We start from the raw sequence: 19,567 nt of genomic DNA, 5'->3' as shown, positions 1-19,567 counted from the left end.
TTATTTCCTTCCTCCTACTACATTTGGGCTTTTAGATGCATGGTTAAATTGTTTATTTGAGCTTTTTCTAGCTTCTTAAAGTATGCCTGTAGTGCTAGGAACTTCCTTCTCAGTACTGCTTTTGCTGTGTCCCATAAATTTTGAGTTGTTGTATGCTCATTGTCATTCGTTTCTAGGAATTTTTAAATTTCTTCTTTGATCTCATTCTTAATCCATTCATTATTTAACAACCTGCTGTTTAGTTTCTATGTGTTTGAGAATTTTTGAGCTTTTCTGTTGTGGTTCATTTCTAGTTTCATGCTGTTGTGATCAAAGAAAGTGCTTGATATGATTTCAATCTTCTTAAATTTGTTGAGACCACTTTTGTGCCCTAACATGTGGTCTATCCTAGAGAATGTACCATGGGCACTTGAAAAGAATGTATATTCTGCTGCTTTAGGGTGATAGGTTCTGAAGATATCTATTAAATCAAGTTGATCTAGTGTGTCCAATAAGTCTCCGTTTCTTTGTTAATTTTCTTTCTTGAGGATCTATCTAGTGATGTTAGTGGGGTATTGAAATCTCCTACTACTATAGTATTGCTGTTGATCTCGCCCTTTAAATCCATCAAAGTCTGCTTTATATATTTAGGTGCTCCTATATTAGGTGCGTAGATATTTATAATAGTTATATCTTCCTGTTGGATTGCTCCCTTTATCATTATGTAGTGGCCTTCTTTATCTCTTACTATATCCTTTGTTTTAAAGCCCAATTTGTCTGATATAAGAATTGCTACCCAAGCTTTTTTTTCATTTCAATTTGCATAAAATGTTTTTTTCCATCCTTTTACCTTCAATCTATGTGTATCTTTTGTTCTAAGGTGTGTCTCTTGTAGACAGCATATGTACAGGTCCTGTTTTCTTATCCACACAGCTACCCTATGTCTTTTGATTGGATCATTTAATCCATTAACATTTATGATTATTATTGATATGTACTTGTTTATTGCCATTTTATTCTTTAAAGCTGTATTCCTTTTTTGCTATATTCTTTTCCTACTTTGATCTGTTTACAACAGGCCCCTTAACATTTTCTGCAGCATTGTTTTGGTTGTAATGAATTCCTTGAGTTATTTTTTGTCTGGGAAGCTTTTTATTTCTCTTTCAATTTTAAATGATAGCCTTGCTGGATAAAGTAGTCTTGGTTGTAGGTTCTTGTTCTGCATTACTTTGAATATTTCTTGCCATTCCCTTCTGGCCTCAAGTGTTTCTGTTGAGAAGTCGGATGTCATCCTTATGGGAGCTCCTTTGTAGGTGATAGCTTTTTTTTTTCTCTAGCAGCTTTTAATATTTTGTCTTTATCACTTAGCTTTGGTATTTTAATTATGGTGTGTCTTGGTGTAGGTTTCTTTGGGTTTCTCTTTAATGCAGTCCTCTGTGCTTCTTGAACTTGTGAGAGTTTCTCCTGCATTAATATAGGAAGTTTTCAGCTATGATAGGATTGACCAAAGTCTCTATCCCTTGTTCTTTCTCGTCTTCTTTAGGAACCCCTATGATGCGGATGTTATTTCTCTTCATGTTGTCACAGAGCTCTCTAAGAGTTTCCTCAGACTTTTTGAGTCTCTTTTCTTTTTTCTTCTCTGTTTTCATGCCTTCATTCCCGTTGTCCTCCAACTCACTTATTTGATCCTCAGCTCTATCTATCCTGTTTTTAATTCCTTTCATTGTGGTCTTCATTTCTGATATTGTATTTGTCATCTCCGACTGATTCTTTTTTATACTTGTTATTTCTTTATTTAGGTGTTCATAATGACCATCCATGGTTGTTCCAAGATCCCTAAGCATCCTTACAATCATTATTTTGAACTCCGCTTCTGGAAGTTTGATTATTTCCATATCACTCAGTTCATCTCCTGAAGGATTCTCTTGTGGTTTCATTTGGATTGCACTTTTTTGTCTTCTCATTGTTGATGTTTTGTTTGTAGAGTTGGTTGAGTCTAGGCTTGGTGTTGTCTGCCTCCAGTTTTCAGTTTTGTTATTTCTAGGTCCCATTTAATCATTTTTATATCAACTTTATTGAACTATAGTTTAATAATATGCAATTCAACCATTTAAAATTTACAGCCATTTAAAGTTTACCTTGGCTGGTTGGCTCAGTGGTAGAGTGTTGGTGTGGCATGTGGAAGTCTGGGGTTTGATTCCCAGTGAGGGCACACAGGAGAAGCGACCATCTGCTTCAACACACCTTCCTCTTTCCTTTTCTCCATCTCTCTCTTTCTCTCTCTCTCTTCCTCTCCCACAGCCATGGCTCAAACTGTTTGAGCGAGTTGGCTCCGGGCACTGAGGATGCCTCCATGGCCTCACCTCAGATGCTAAAATAGTGCAGTTGCTGAGCAATGGAGCAGTGGTCCCCGAAGGGCTGAACATTGCCTGGAAGGGTCTTGCCCGGTGGATCCCGGTTGGGGCCCATGTGGCAATCTGTCTCTCTGCCTCCATTCCTCTCACTTAATAAAAATATTAAAAAAAAAATAAAGTTTACAATTCAGTGGTTCTAAGTATATTCATAGAGTTGTGCAACCATCAATACAGTAAATTTTAGAACATTTTCATCTCTTCCAAAAGAAATCTCATCTTCTAGCTGTCATTCCCCAGTCACCTTGAAACCACCAATCTGTTTCTGTCTCTGTGGATTGCCTATTCTGGGCATTTCATTTATATGTCCATTGTGGTCTTTTGTGAGTGGATTCTTTCACTGAGCATCATGTTTCCAGGGTTCATCCATTGTTAAAGTGAGTGCCTGCTTCATTCCTTGTTGTGGCTGAATAATCTTACACTGTATGGATGGACTACATTTTGTTTATTCATTTACCAGTTCATAGATATTTGGGTTGCTTCCACTTTTTGGCTATTATAAATAATATTACTACAGGCATTTGTATACAAGTTTCTGTGTGGATGTTTTCATTTATTTTGGGCATATGCCTAGGAGTGGAATTGCTGGTTCATATGGTAACTAATTGCTTCACCTGTTTTTAAAAGTTTTTTTTTCATTGATTTGAAAGAGAGAGAGACAGAAAGAGAGAAATGGGGAGGGGAGAGAAGCATCAACTTGTTGTTCCTCTTAGTTGTTCCATTCAGTTGTGCACTCATTGATTGCTTCTCACATGTACCCTGACCGGGGATCCAACCCATGGCCTCTGTGTGCTGGAACAGCACTTTATGCACTGAGCCACTCAGCCAGGGCTTAAATGCTTAACCTTTTGAGCAACTGGCACACTGTTTTCCATAGCAGTCACACCAGTTTTCATTCCCACTAGTAATATATGAGGGTTTCAATTTCTCTACATTCTTGTCAACCTTTATTATTGTCCAACTTTTTTATTTTAGTTATCTTACTGGAGGTGAAGTGGTATCTCATTGTGGTTTGGATTTGCATTTCCCTGATGTCTAGTAGCTGGTTAATTTTTGAATGTATATGCATATCTGATTTTGATTCTGTTAAATTTGAATTTCAGATAAATAATGAATAATTTTTGTAGGATAAGTATAGCCCAATCATTGCATGGACTGTACTTATCCTAAGAAAGTACTCATTGCTTCTCTGCCAGATCTGGCAGCCATGCCTGTCAGTGGTGGGCTGTGTACACTTAAGTTATTGGCTTTGTCTCACAGAGGTTCAATTTTCCCATCTGTGGGTGGACAAGGGGCTGGTTGAGAAGTGTCAATGGCTCAGTACCTCTGAGATCTCTGTGTGTGGGTGCTATTGATGTGACTGTAACAAGAAGCTTTAGATCAGGCTTGGGTGGTGTGTGTGTGTGGGTCTGGAACTTGTGTCCTTGTCCTCTCCAAGTTGCCTCCCAACTTGCTAGTGAGGGAAGGAGGACGTGGGCTTGTGTTTTCTTGTGATTTAGCCTAATCTGTTTGTAATATGACCCAGGAACATTGCTGCTTTGTTTTCCCCAGCTTTTGGCTAGGCCATTTCCTTTCTTATTTGTGCTTCTTTTGCCAGTCATTCTTAGGGGCGTTTTATGGAGGACTTTCCACCGTTCTTTAGAACAGTCTGTTTGCCTGTAAGATAGTAGAGGAAGGGTTAGTATCCTGGAGTACAGTAAGTAGGGTTGTGTGCCGAGCTGGATAGTCCAGGTGCTGAAGGCTGTGTGTGTGGGGAGGGGCTTGGCAAGGAGAAGCTCTCTAAAGAGTTTGATTCTGGTGAATGTTAACTCAGGTATAAAGGGCACATGAAGAGGAGAAAGATTCAAACAGATATGTGGAGGAAAGGAAATCAGAGAAGGCTGCCTGGAGAAGGTAGCATTTGAACTGGATCTTGAAGGATGATTGGCTGGATTGAGAAACAGGGAGTTAAGGTATAAAGGACTTTGATAGCCAGCAGGGCTAGGGCTCCCCTGTCCAATGCAGTAGCCCTAGACTCATGTGTTTATTTGCATTTAAATTAGTTGAAGTAAAATTAAATAATTAATTCATCTGTCTTATTAGCCACATTTCAAGTGCTTGGGAGCCACAAATGGCTGGTGGCTTCCAGACTGGATAGTGCAGATACAGGACATTTCCATTACCACAGAAAATTGTTGGACAACATTGGACTAGGGCAAGAGTGGCCAAACTAACCCGAGGGCAAACTCTGGCCTGCTGTCTGTTTTTGTAAACAAAGTTTTATTGGAACACAGCCCATTTCACTCATTTACATATTGTCTCTGATTGCTTTCACACTATAATGGCAGAATGGAGTAATCTCAATGCAGACTGACTGCAAAACTGAAAATATTTATTTTCTGAGCCTTTATAAAAAATGTCTGCCCATGCTTGGTTTAGGGGAATGAAAGCACAGAGTCTAGACTGATAATGTTTGGGAGAAATAAACAATAACAAAATAGCTGACATTAATAAGCATCTACTCTATACCAGGCACTGCTTGCGGGCCTGCCTGCATTATCATTTTACTCACAGGTCTTGTTCCAGCAGTGGGGGACGGTGGGGGAGCAGGATGGCGCCAGAGCCTTGGAGTTGTGTAAGAGTGGTGGGCAGGTTGTTTAGTGTGGCGCAGGGTAGAGAGGGATGAAAACTTGAAGGCTGAGGGAGGAACGTGCAAGGTCATGGATAGCCTTGGAGGGTGTCAGAGCCTGGGAGGGACCACCTACAGGAGAGTGGGCACACTGGGTATTTGTGAAGGAGAGACCAGGTTTGCTGGGAAGCCCTTGCCACTCCCAGGTAAAAGATGACGAGGCCTTGGCTGCCTGCCTGGAAAGAAGGCAAGTTCAGGTGGGAAAACTGACAGGCAGATTCAGCTCTCCTTATGGACACCTTGATCTCTATAAATTCACTTCCTGAGTATTTTCACCTCTGACTCAGTGGAGATGGCTCCTCTTTTCCCTTCTGCACCTGCCACCTTAATCAATCCCCTGTCATCCCTGTGTCTCCATTACATCATATTCCATGTGCTGATGTTAGGCTTCTAACAAGTACTGCCACAGGAGTTATTTTCTTTGCGTTTTGCTAGTAATTATGTAGACAAAGACACTACAGGAAAAGCCAGTAATCAGGGCTGGCAATAGAATTGTAGGCTCAGGGCAGAATGAAAACATGGGGCTTATTGCATAAATAAGGATTTGAAGATAGATGAAAGAGGAGTAAGCCAAGGGCAGGACCCTACTGAGCAAGTTTGGGACTCAGATCAGATGCCCATAAAGCTGGTGCTGCCACTAATTCTTATAATCCATCCATTGCGTGTTGGCTCACCTGTCATGCTTTCTGTATATTTTTACTTCTAGTGTGTCCTGGCATGGATATTCGGAACAACCTCACAAGGCTGCATGAGCTGGCAAACTGCTCGGTCATCGAAGGACATTTGCAGATACTGTTGATGTTCAAAACAAGGCCTGAGGATTTCCGAGACCTCAGTTTCCCCAAACTCATCATGATCACTGATTACTTGCTGCTGTTCCGGGTCTATGGGCTAGAGAGCCTAAAGGACCTGTTCCCCAACCTCACGGTCATCCGGGGCTCCCGTCTCTTCTTCAACTACGCACTGGTTATTTTTGAGATGGTTCACCTGAAGGAACTTGGCCTCTACAACCTGATGAACATCACCCGGGGGTCTGTTCGCATCGAGAAGAACAATGAGCTCTGCTACTTGGCTACCATTGACTGGTCGCGCATCCTGGATTCAGTGGAGGATAATTACATCCTGATGAACAAAGACGACAATGAAGAGTGTGGAGACATCTGTCCAGGCACTGCAAAGGGCAAAACGAACTGCCCTGCCACTGTCATCAATGGGCAGTTTGTCGAGCGGTGTTGGACTCACAACCACTGCCAGAAAGGTACGCCAGGGTGTGCTGGGTTCTAGGCTGTTTTTCATGTCTTGTTCATTAGAGAAACTGGAGGCATTCTCTAGACTGGGAGGTGGCACACCTTTTCTGCAAAGGCTCAGATATTAAATACTTTAGACTTTGCAGGCTCTATGGTCTCTACTCAGCATTGCTGTGGAAGAGGGAAAGCAGTCACAGGCAACACATAAAGGAGTGTACTTAGCTGTGTGTGGATACTTTACTTACAAAACCAAGCGGTGGGCGAGATTTTCCAACTCCTGTGCCTGACAGTTGAATATTCCTCTTGCTTGAGAGAGGGGAAGGTGTGGATGAGTATAGACTTGGTTGTACAAAAATCAAAGTTACTTCTCATCTGATAAGCAACATTGTTTGTGATAGACATTTAGAAAAAGAAATGCACAGCCCTGGCCGGTTGGCTCAGCGGTAGAGCGTCGGCCTGGCGTGCGGGGGACCCAGGTTCGATTCCCAGCCAGGGCACATAGGAGAAGCGCCCATTTGCTTCCCCACCCCCCACCCCCTCCTTCCTCTCTGTCTCTCTCTTCCCCTCCCGCAGCCGAGGCTCCATTGGAGCAAAGATGGCCGGGGCGCTGGGGATGGCCCCAGGCGCTGGAGTGGCTCTGGTCACAGCAGAGCGACCCCCCCCAGGGGCAGAGCATCGCCCCCTGGTGGGCAGAGCTCACCCCTGGTGGGCGTGCCGGGTGGATCCCGGTCGGGCGCATGTGGGAGTCTGTCTGACTGTCTCTCCCCGTTTCCAGCTTTGGAGAAATACAAAAAAAAAAAAAAAAAAAAAAGAAAAAAAAAGAAATGCACAATGAAAAAAAAGCAAAACAGCAATCCTTATCCACAATTACTAGGGTACTTCCTTCTAGTGGTTCTATTGAATCTTAACTTCACTTTTCCTGATTTTTTGGTATTTAGATGCTTTCCAGTTTTCACAAGATAGGGGATGAACATTCTGGGGTCAAAGCTTTATTGAACACTTGTTTCTTTAAGCCTTGCTTTTGTTCCAGAAGTGAAATTTCTGGGTCAAAGGTTCTTGATCCCAATTGCCAAATGGCTCTCCGGAAATGTTGTACCAGCGGGTGCTCCTCATAGCATGGCTGAGAGGAGGTACCTTGGCCAGCTTTGAGTGTTGTTTGAAAAATGTTTCATAATTCATTGGAGGGAGGAGCTGATGTGTTGTGACTGTTCTATTTGCATTTCTTTGATGCTATCAGGATTTAACCTTTTAAAACATGTTTGTCCTTTGGACTCGCTCTTCCTGTTCATATCGTTTGTCCACTTATGTTTTAGGACCTTAGTGGTTTTTGAAATGTTAATCTGTATGTGGTTTTCATAGATGCAGGCTATTAACCCTTTACCAATTGTGTGGTTTTTTTTTTTTTTTTTTTTTTTGCATTTTTCTGAAGCTAGAAACAGGGAGAGACAGTCAGACAGACTCCCGCATGCGCCCGACCGGGATCCACCCGGCACGCCCACCATGGGGCGACGCTCTGCCCACCAGGGGGCGATGCTCTGCCCATCCTGGGCGTCGCCATGTTGCGACCCTCCTGGGTGTCGCCATGTTGCGACCAGAGCCACTCTAGCGCCTGGGGCAGAGGCCACAGAGCCATCCCCAGTGCCCGGGCCATCTTTGCTCCAATGGAGCCTCGGCTGCGGGAGGGGAATAGAGAGACAGAGAGGAAGGCGCAGCGGAGGGGTGGAGAAGCAAATGGGCGCTTCTCCTATGTGTCCTGGCCGGGAATCGAACCCGGGTCCTCCGCACGCTAGGCCGACGCTCTACCGCTGAGCCAACCGGCCAGGGCCTGTTTTTACGTATTTTTATTCAAATGCTCTAGATGTCAGTTGTCAGAGAAGCTTAAAGTGTTTATTGAGTTCAGAGCTGGATTTTCATATGCCTCTCACGTTACTTAGAGAGAATCCCTTTCTGTCAATAAAATAAATGTTTTTTTCTAATTTTTCTATTTCAGTTATTATCATTAAACAATTCACCCTGAACATTTGGGATCTGTTTGTGTGCATGATTTGAAGGGGTGTCCATTTTACCTAAACTAATAAGTTTATGGCAGAAATCTAACCCTTCACTGTTATTTGGGGTCTGGTTCTGGGTATTCGTAAATACATCTGTCTTTCCTTGCAATAAAGCCGTTAACTTTTCTAATCACTGTAGTTTTATAATGTTTTTATATTTGAGGAGGGAAGTTTGACTCACACACACACACATTTATTACTTATTTGTTGTCTTATTGACTCATTCCTAAACTGTGAAATTCCCTGAGAAATATCAGTGAACATGAGATTGAGGTAGAAGAAAATGAGTGGAAGCTTAAGGGCTATAGGGTAGGGGATGGGAGGGTCTTGTTACCTGAGCCCAAAGCTACCAGGAGTACAGGGTGAGTCCTGAGTGGAATCAGTGGTATTGTCAGTGAAGACTCTGTCGGAGCCCCTGGGTGGAGCCTTTCCACTGCACAGATGTTGGATGGTAGGAAACCACCGCAACTCTTCTGAGAGTTTGGGTAGTGAAAGGAAAAAAACCCTGGAGATTCGTGGTTGGGCAGGGGACAGTGCTTATTATATTGTGGAAAAATCTTGAGAGTGTTGGTAGGTAAGAGATAGACCTACCACACCTGTAAGGGATGCTCTGTTATACTTGCTTTAGAGGCCAGAGAGGTTACTTACCTTGGCTAAGGCCACACAGCAAATAAAGGACAGAATGGGGTTTGTACCAAGTCTGAAACACACAAAAAATGCGTGGGGTTTTTTTTTGGGGGGGAGGGTTGTCCCCTCTGTTTAGAAATAGGAGAGTCATTTCTAGATCGGGCACCCGGGAAAACAGTGAACACTCTTATCCCAAGTCTGAGTTCCCCAAATTTAGGAGCTTGTTTGAAATTCTCCTGGCTCATATGTCTTGGGGTATAATTTAAGACATTCTTCTGTGGGTTTATTTCTGTATCCCTTTTAAGTCAAAATATCCAGCACTGTATTATCTGCAAACGTCCCTGATATTTACAGCAGTCCTTTTCTTTCTTTCTTTTTTCTTTTTTTTAATATTTTGCTCTTGAGAACAAAGCTTGTTTATCCAGCACTGGGGGTTTCATCACTGGGGGAAGGTGCCGCTCTGCACGCTTTGTTGTGGTCAACACCTGTTGGGAGACTAAGTTCCTGGCATCTGGCCTCCATGTCAGCTGCTACTGGTTCATAGTCAGTGGTGGGGTCCTGTAGGTGAAGCACTGACCTGGTCTGGTGACAGTGTTAATAAATGATTTTCTTTGAACCAGTGCTCCTGTCTGTTGAGTACAATTCAGCTCTGGCTTCATTTATTTTTTAGTTTTTATTGTGGTAAAATACATATAACATAAAATTTACCATTTTAACTGCACAGTCCAGTGGGATTAAGTATATTTACAGAGTTGTGCAACCATCTTCACGATCTGTCCCCAGAACTTTCTTATTTTCCCAAACTGGAATTCTGTCTCCATTAAACACTAACTTCTCCTTCCCCTCCCCCAGTGCCTGGCCCCCACCGTGTACTTTCTGTTTCTATGGATCTGATTCCTCTAGGGACCTCCTATGAGTTGAATTACATACACAGTATTTGTCCTTGTTACTGGCTTATTTCACTTCACATAATATCCTCAAGTTTCATCCATGTTGTAGCAAGTGTCAGCATTTCTTTCCTTTTTACAGCTGTATAATACTCCACTGTGTGAGTGGACCATACTTTATTTATCTAGACATTCATGCATGGGCAGTTGGGCTGTTTTCACATCTTAGCTATTGAGATTAATGCTGCTGTGAACATGGGTATACATCTCCAGCTTTTTTTAATAAATTTTTATTATTTATTTAGTTTTACAGGGACAGAGAGAGAGTCAGAGAGGGATAGACAGGGACAGGCAGACTGGAACGGAGAGAGATGAGAAGCATCAATCATCAGCTTTTCATTGCGACACCTTAGTTGTTCATTGATTGCTTTCTCATATGTGCCTTGACTGCGGGCCCTCAGCAGACCGAGTAACCCCTTGCTCGAGCCAGCGACCTTGGGTCCAAGCTGGTGAGCTTTTGCTCAAGCCAGATGAGCCCGCGCTCAAGCTGGTGACTTCGGGGTCTTGAACCTGGGTCCTCTGCATCCCAGTCCGACGCTCTATCCATTGCACCACCGCCTGGTCAGGTCATCTCCAGCTTTTTAAATGCTTATATTATCTGCTGCTATGGCTTCAGAAGTCATATTTAACATTGTGTGGGATTTTTGAATGCAAAGCTGACTGAAATGAGCTCTTAGAGGATTCTTCTCTGTCTTAGGAGACAAATACAGTCCTGTGAAAACTGTCAGCTCATCTAGTCCCCTGGAATCCTCTCAACACTTCCTTGAGCATTCATAGCCTTTGTCTTTTTCAAAACAATAATGCTTTAGGCAGAGAGCAAAGGAAGGTTCTTAATGGTTAGGATAATTAAAAAGAAAACCACTGCCTAGCCTGTGTTGGTGCAGTGGATAAAGCATCAACACAGAATGCTGAGGTCAATGGTTTTAACCCTGGGCTTGCCTGGTCAAGGCACATGTGGGAGTTGATCTTCCTGCTCCTCCCGCCCTTCTCTCTCTATCTTCTCTAAAAATGAATAAATAAAATCTTAAAAAGAAAAAAGAAAATCACTATGGTGTATGGCTAGAGATTCTTGTCCTCCATCACCCTGTCTATAGATTTTGGGGGAAGATGCCAGGAGAGGCCAAGTGCAAGGGGCCCTGGATATGCAGGGAGGAGAAATCTGATCAGGAAACAGGTTCATAGCCAAACACATTGGCATTTTTTCCCCTAGGAGGCCACTCCAGCTGCTTGCTGCCAGTCAGAGGGGTGGGTGAGGCTGGGGCATGCTGAGTGCCAGATGCCACATACAGACATCAGCAAGAAAGCAGTCCGTTCTCCCTGAGGGTGCATTTCCATTTGTGTTTCAGATCCTCTGAAAGTTGGGTGCTCTATTTACATTAAATATTTAAATTCATGCCAGCTCTTGAAGGGTTTGCTTTTAGGCAGAAGTTTTAGCTTAGTATTGAAACTTTGTATTCCTTCTTTCATGTTTTAGTTCAGCCTTTGATATTTTAATAATCAGGATCTTCTTGGCAAGGAGTGCTTATTTTGTACAGGGCACTGTTGTAAGTGCTTTGCTTATGATACTACATTCAGTCCTGCCAGCAATTCCTGCTACAGGTTAGGCCACCGAGGCCCTGAGAAATTAGGCCACTTGCTCTGGGTCATATCCCTAGTAAGTACTAGGGATGGATTCAAACTTGAAACTTGAATATTCTGATTCAGAATCTAAGCTCGTAACCAGCAGAGAACAAAGAACTTGGTGGTGGTGGGGGGAATCCCCTAGAATTTGCCCCTGCCAACATTCTGGCTGCCTCCTCTGAAGAGCCTTTCTCTCTGGCCAGGTAGCTTAGTTGGTTAGAGTATCATCCTGTTGGTTAGAGTGTCGTCCAGAAGTGTCAAGGTCACAGGTTTGATTCCTGGTCAGGGCACATATAAGAATTAACCAATGAATGCAGAAATAAGTGAAACAACAAAGCGATGTTTCTCCCTCTCTCTCTTAAAAAAAAGAATAAAAAAAAAGAACCTTTCTCATTCCATCCTCAGTTAGCTGCCTCCCCATCAGGCATATTCTCTTAAATATGTGGACTGTGGCATTTATTGTGTCCCTAGCACCTGTCATGTAGATAAGTAGTGACATCTTTGACTACTCAGGACTAATGTTATTGAGCACTGACTATGTGCTAAGAACTCTCACAGAATCCTCACCACAGCCTATGAAGATGGTACTCTCATTTTTACAGAAGTGAACACTGAGACTTGAAGAATAAATTACTCTAGGAGACCTTGCTGGGAAATGGGTTGACCTCAGGCTTATCTGGTGTCCTTGACCAGAGGTTGGCAAACTGCTATGCACGGTCCAAATCGAGCCTGCTGGCAACTTCCTATGGCCCATCAGCTGATGGTTTTTATACTTTAAAAAGTTTTTTGGGGGGAAAGTCTAAAGTATAATATTTTTGTGAGAGGTGAAAATGATATGAAATAAACATTTCAATGTCCCTAAATAACGTTTCATTGGAACACAGTCTGGCTCTCATTTCCTTGTTTAAGTATTGCCTGTGGCTGCTTAGTGCCACGAGGACAGAGCTGGGCAGTAGCCCCAGACACTGGATGGCCCTTTACAGAAAAAACAAAAACAAATGCCGAGGCCTGTTCTTGGCTGTGTACATTGTAAAGATATGGAGAGCTGTTGAGGGAGAGGCTATTTTCAGAGGAAGTGGTGACAGCACTGCATCCGCGAACACCGTTGCCCACGGTTGCTGGGCAAGCTGAGCTTTCCCGGAGGGAGCTACAAAGTGTGGATGTCATCCTTGACCCTTAGGAGCTCTGGTTTAGCTGGGGAGTCTGAAAGCGGGAGCGAACTAACTAATCAAAGCGGCAGCTAGCGGAAGATGTCAAAAGACAAGGCAGGCCCCCTTCTCCCTCTAAGTGAGTCACTGAATTGGTGGTTCTAGTTATCTTTGTAGCGGGAGCACCTGGAAATCTGATGTTCTCTAGGGCTAGGCAACGTGACAGAATATTGATAAAATCCTTCATGGTCCCTGTAGTCCTTGCAGAAAATAGGAGAGTTTAGCATGTGCACATGGGTACTGAGTGGTGGTAATAATTTTTGAAAGGACAGGAGATTGTGTAGCATGATGGGCCATCTGAGGTTTTTTAATTCATATTTATTCCCCTTTTTATTGTCACTGATATTTTTAAAAATCTAGGATAGAAGTAAAAGCATTGTACTGAAGAAAGTTTTGTGGTCATTGTAATTTCTTTCTTTTTTTAGAGAGAGAGAGACAGACAGACAGGGACAGACAGGAAGGAAGAGAGATGAGAAGCATCAACTCATAGTTGTGGCACCTTAGTTGTTCATTGATTGCTTTCTCATACATGCCTTAATGGGGGTGAGGGGGCTCCAGCCAAGCCTATGACCCCTTGGGCTCAAGCCAGCAACCTTTGGGCTCAAGCCAGCCACCATGGGATCATTTCTATGATCTCACGCTCAAGCCAGTGACCCTGCGCTCAAGCTGGTGAGCTCGTGCTCAAACTGGCTACCTCAGGTTTTCGAACCTAGGTCCTCAGCATCCTAGGCTGATGCTCTATCCACTTTGCCACCGCCTGGTCAGGCTCATTCTCATTTCTTTATCATTAAGATGATTGGAATTTTTAAAATGACTTTCAGTTTTAGAGATGATTGAATTTTGTATAGCAGGAAAGAAGTGCATTAGCATGTATGTTCTGAGCCTCCCTTCCCGTTCCTGGACTGATGATAAAGAAGTTGCCAGTGGCATGTGTGGAAGGAGAGAGATTGTTCCAGGTGGGAGTGGTTATAAAGATGTGGTTTGGTTTGGGTGGCAGTGATACTTAGAAAGAGAGTGAGAGGGAAATGTGTTCAGGTGGGTGCAAAGGCAGTGACAAAAGCTGAGGTTTTCTGTGGACAAGAATGAGGAGGCTGCCTCATGCTGGAAAGAGAGGCTTGGACTATTATGTAGGTTGAATGGCAGACATTTTCCTGTAGACCGACAGAGAACCCATGCAGGCGACACTGGGGCTGTGTTCAGGATGGACTATTTCCACTGATTCTGATGTGTGCTGAGCCAGGCATTTTGCTAGCACCCAAAGTCCTTGTTGAGTTGGGGAGAGAGTCAGAAGTAACTGGAACGTTGTAAGCCAGGTAGGCACAAACTCTTCTAGTAGGCTCAAAGATGCACTGAAGAAAGGTAGACCAGTTGTCCACCTGAACATCCTAGGGATAGTACTGTCCAAATCTTTAATAGTGAAGAGCCAGACTTACAGTTTTAACAAGATACCAGCTTCTTGGAGGGGGTTCAAGGATACCAGTTTAGTTATCTTATTGCCTAGAGAACTAAATTGGCCCAAGCCTTTGACAAAAAGTGGGATAGAGTTAAATTCTCATGCAAAGGTAGCTGTTTGGTAACTTGGTAACTGGTCTGACGAGTTTTTCTTTTTCTCTCATCTACTTGGCAAAATTCATTGACCAGTTATTTCCTACTGTGTCACCAGACCCTTTGTCAGAATTAAAATCTGGTCTCTGTGACTGAACACCTGAAATGCCCCATGGAGGTCCCAGAGCCCTCAGCTCCTATCAAGCTGGGCACCCAGGTGCTCTCTATGGTCTGTTCTTCTCTCTTCATGCATTTGTACCTGAAACAATGTTCTTCTTTCCAATAAAGAGTACTTGGTGTAGGTGCTGGGGTTTCCAAATTGTAACCCTTATCTTTTCTTTTCTCTCCCCTTCCTTCTCCTCTCTCTCCTTTCTCTCCTCTGCCTCTACCATCCTTTCCCACTCTGACCTTCACCCCCAACCCCCATTTTTAGCTCAGGCTAAATGTCTGCACATACTTACAGATAAATTATGCTGACCGTGGGAAACTAACAAGGAATTGCTTTCCTTTTGGCCCACATTGTCTGTTGTGGGTGGGGCCGTATGTATACCAGCAGACTGGGCTATTTTCTTCCAATTCTAGGTTTGGGAAGTGGACTGAGATCTCCCAAGCCAGCCTCAAGCCATAGGACACAGAGTCAGGGACTAGAGCATGGTCATCAAATTGGTGCTGGGGTGGGGAGCACCTGGTCGATAAAACCCATAATCCTCCAGTGCCTAGAGAGTTTTTGGTAAAGGGTTATTTGACCTTTAATTATAGAAGTTTCCTTGTTTCTGGTTTTGTCCCTCAGGGAGGGTCTTTAATGACGGCTGCAGTCTAGAAAGGGGGTTGGCTGGTTGGCTTTAACTATGGAGTGTTTTCAAGTGGTCACCTATGAAGGAAACTCTTCCTTTGGAAGATCTGATAAAAACGGGGTTTCAAGAGCTGCCACCTGGTCACTTTGGCACAGAGTGGGTGTAGCCCTGATGTTGATTACTGACCACTTGCAATGCTTGTTGCACAATGGGGTTCCTGTCACAGGCTGCCTCATTTGTGGTGATGAGATGAAGTTTTTTCACATTTGTGTAGCAATTTGCTATAGCAGGAGATATGCAAAATAAGACAGGTTGAATCAATCAAGATTTTTCTTTAAAAAAAAAATGTGGTTTTTTTTGGTCTTTTTTATTGTAGTGAAATGCACATAAGATTTACTGTGCATGACATATAGCACATTTGTGGTGCTGGCAACCACTGCTGCTATCTAGTTCTGAGACATTTCATCATCTCATAAGAAAACTGGGCCCGTGAGCAGTCACTCCTCACTCCCCCTCACCAGCCCCTGTCAACTACTAATCTACTTTCCTTTCTGGGTTTACCTATTCTAGATGTTTCCTATAAGTACAGTGTGTCCGTAAAGTCATGGTGCACTTTTGACCGGTCACAGGAAAGCAACAAAAGATGATAGAAATGTGAAATCTGCACCAAATAAAAGGAAAACCCTCCCAGTTTCTGTAGAATGATGTGGCAGCATGTGCGCATGCACAGATGATGACGTAACACCGTGTATACAGCGGAGCAGCCCAGGGCCGTGCCAGTTGAGATGTGGACGGTACAGAGGAAAGTTCAGTGTGTTCTGTGGCTTGCTAAATTCGAATCCATGACCAAAGTGCAACGTAAATATCGATGTGTTTATAACGAAGCGCCACCGCAAAGGAATAACATTACTTGGTGGGATAAGCAGTTGAAGGAAACCAGCAGTTTGGTGGAGAAACCCCCTTCTGGTAGGCCATCAGTCAGTGACGAGTCTGTAGAGGCTATACGGGATAGCTACTTAAGAAGCCCTAAAGAATCTGTGTGTGAGCCCACATCGAACTGCACTGAATAGGTATGAAACTGGGAAAGTTTTTTTTTTTATTTGGTGCAGATTTTACATTTCTATTGTCTTTTGTTGCTTTCCTGTGACCGGTCAAAAGTGCACCATGACTTTACGGACACACTGAATAATCGTACCTTATGAGACTTTTATGTCTTGCTTCTTTCAGTGCCTATAACTTTGAGGTTCATCTATATTATAGCATGTATAAGAACTTCATTTCTTTTAACTGCTGAATAATATTCCATTGTGTGGATATATCGTGTCTTGTTCATCCATGTACTGATTGATAGACATTTGAGTTATTTCTGAATTTTGGCTATTGCGAATAGTGCTGGTGCAGACATCTGTGTCATAACTTTTGTTTGAATATTTATTTTCAATTCTCTTGGGGGGACATAACTAGGAGTGGCATTGCTGAGACATTTGGTAAGTCTGTGTTTAACATGTAAGTCAAGGTTCCTTATTTTTTTGCTTTTGGTTTCATTAGAAAAAAACATTTTATTGCCAAAGAAATCACAGATACAAAAAACCACACAAAACAAATATTTAACCTATATGAATTACTCTTAAGGTGTACAGCCTTATACCCAACAGCACCCCCCAACCCCCAAAGCTCTTCCACAGGCTCCACCCCACAGCCCCTCTTTCCCTCCCAAATGGCCACTGTCCTGTCTCTTCTACTAGTCATTTCCTTCTTTCTCTATAGTTTTATCTTCCAAGTATGAATCTCTAGGCAATATAGTTTAGTCTCGCCCATTTAAAAAACTGGTAAGTCTCTTTGGTCTACAACAGTGATCTCAACTCAGGGTGAGGTGGCCTCTCGGGACATCTGGCACTGTCTAATGACATTTTTGGTTCTTACAACTTGGGGGTGTGTGCTGCTGGCATTGAGTGAGTTGGGGCCAGTGGTGCCACTCAGCACCCCCAATACAGAGGAAGTCCTCACCCCCAAACCTGCCCCGGCTCCAGAGCTCCTTTGCAGGCTTCCCTCCCTCCTCTGACACTTTCCCTTTTGAAGAACTGGGCTGTTGGCCTGGGGCATGTCCCCCAGTGTGAGTGTTGCTGACTGTACCGTGGCCTTCTGTCCTCTGGCCCAGAGTCAAGGTCAGACACAGTTCGTCCTTTCCGTGGATTTTATTTAACATGTGCTGCCCCCCGCCCCAGGACTTTTGCAGTCCACCATTTTCAGATGGGATCTGGCTGTTTCCTCCCTTGAGCATGGTTATGGGTGGGGATATGCACTTTGGCTATTTTTTCCTTTTTTAAAATCTGCAAATTTTATTATTCAGTCCAATGGGCCTCCCTTTTTTAGTTTTTGATAAACAAGGCACAGACTGAACTTCATAATGAAACTGTCTTCTTTACAAAAGCCAGTTTTGCTGAAAAAATTATTTTTATACAGGCACGAGGTTTGAGGGTGACTTGCAAAGGAATATCACAAAAATGAGAAAAAAATCCCCTGGCCGGTTGGCTCAGCGGTAGACCGTCGGCCTAGCGTGCGGAGGACCCGGGTTCAATTCCCGGCCAGGGCACACAGGAGAAGCGCCCATTTGCTTCTCCACCCCTCCGCCACGCTTTCCTCCCTGTCTCTCTCTTCCCCTCCCGCAGCCAAGGCTCCATTGGAGCAAAGATGGCCTGGGCGCTGGGGATGGCTCTGTGGCCTCTGCCTCAGGCGCTGGAGTGGCTCTGGTCGCGGCATGGCGACGCCCCGGAGGGGCAGAGCATCGCCCCCTGGTGGGCAGAGCTTCGCCCCTGGTGGGCGTGCCGGGTGGATCCCGGTCGGGCGCATGCGGGAGTCTGTCTGACTGTCTCTCCCTGTTTCCAGCTTCAGAAAAAAAAAGGAAAAAAAAAAAAAAGAGAAAAAAACCAAGTTGATCGTGGGTGTGAGGAAGACAGCGGGCAACCAACCTTGAGACACATAACAGAAGGAAAACAAAAAATGGATCTGACAAAGGAAAGATGTCTCATGTGGGGATGAGTGTGATGAGGAAAGAAGTTGGCGATTTGTTTTAAAGACACGTGGTTCAGAGGAGGGCATAATTCTTCATCTGTCTTCACAGTTTTGAAAGGATGCTTGCTATTTATTTATTTATTTGCAAGACAGAGGCAGACAGAAAGGAAGGGAGAGAGGGAGAGAGATGAGAAGCATCAACTCATAGTTGCATTACTTTAGTTGTTCATTGATTGCTTCTCATATATGCCTTGACCAGCGTGGGGGTTCCAGCCAAGCCAGTGACCCCTTGCTCAAGCCAGTGACCATGGGGTCATATCAATGATTCCGTGCTCAAGCCGACGATCCCGTGCTCAAACTGGATGAGCCTGCACTCAAGCCGGCAACCTCGGGATTTCGAGCCTGGTACCTCAGCAATGCTTGATCCACTGTACCACCACTGGTCAAGCTGAAAGGGTGCTTTTGAAAGAGACTCACAAGCACTGCTTGACTTAGTTTGGGAACTTCTTGCTTTTGGGAGTGTTATATTTACTAGTGTTTCCTAGTGGGGATTGCAAGTAACAGCTTGGGCATTGGACAGAATGAAAAATAGGAGTTGAGGGACGTGAGAAAGTGAAGGACACGTGGCCATATTGTCCCTAAATTGTTGGGAGGAGGGATGAAGAAAGCTCAAGTAGATCCAGGTCAGAGGAGCTACAAATCCAGAATCCGAGAGGTCAGAAAAGGTCATCAGTTGTTTCCCCACCTTGACCCAAACTGTGAATGTTACCTCCACAGAAGTATTCAGATTTCTGATTTCTGAGTTTTTCCTAACTCTGCCAAAAGAGATCTTGAAAAGGGTCTAGCCGGCCTGAAATGGATAGTGGGAATCAGTTCTTCGGGACCTGTGGCTGCTAACTGAATGAGTTTAAAACGGCATGAGTTGTCTCTTTATTTTAGATGACATTAGAATATTTATAGAGAGGGCTTTCCTAGGTTTAGTGGTAACCCTGTTTCCCTCATGCTAATTTGCCCTTAAGGTCTTACCTTTTTAAATTCCCCAGTTCTTCTGGGTGGGTGGGTGGGATTTAGGAGGGTAAGGATGCTGATGATGGTGTAGAACCAACTTGGTGACATTTCAGAGCTGCATTGTCCAGTAACCCACTAGCCACATGTTGCAAAATTCACATGAATTAAACTGAAATAAAATCAAACATTTATTCCTCACTTGCACTCACCACATTCAGACAATGCAGATGTAGAAAATTTCTATCATTTTAGAAAGTTCTTTGGGTAGCATTGCTCTAGAGCAGTGAGACAGACCTATATTTGAATCTTGTATCTGTTGTGTGACCTTGGACAAGTTGTCTAGTTTTTCTCAGTCTCTGTTTCCTCGTCTATAATGAGGAAATTGAAAAGGTATCAGTCTCAAAGTTTTTTTCTCAACTTTTCACTGATGTCCCCTCTTTTAATGAAAAT

General features: G+C 43.7%; 1 protein-coding gene across 4 annotated transcripts in view; it reads left to right on the top strand.

Moving 5' to 3' along the window:
* The window catches only part of INSR (insulin receptor), a 205,119-nt gene that overhangs the window by 15,123 nt on the left and 170,429 nt on the right, over positions 1–19,567 (top strand). For all 4 annotated transcript variants that reach the window (XM_066278459.1, XM_066278458.1, XM_066278457.1 and 1 more), the window contains exon 2: positions 5,765–6,316. In XM_066278459.1, the coding sequence (XP_066134556.1) occupies positions 5,765–6,316 (552 nt within the window). The remainder of the gene's footprint in view (positions 1–5,764; positions 6,317–19,567) is intronic.

Source organism: Saccopteryx bilineata, chromosome 4 (genome assembly GCF_036850765.1).
Source record: "Saccopteryx bilineata isolate mSacBil1 chromosome 4, mSacBil1_pri_phased_curated, whole genome shotgun sequence".
Taxonomy (NCBI): Eukaryota; Metazoa; Chordata; class Mammalia; order Chiroptera; family Emballonuridae; genus Saccopteryx; species Saccopteryx bilineata.
The sequence above is the reverse complement of the archived record's forward strand: the minus strand, read 5'-3'. Positions and strand labels throughout refer to the sequence as shown.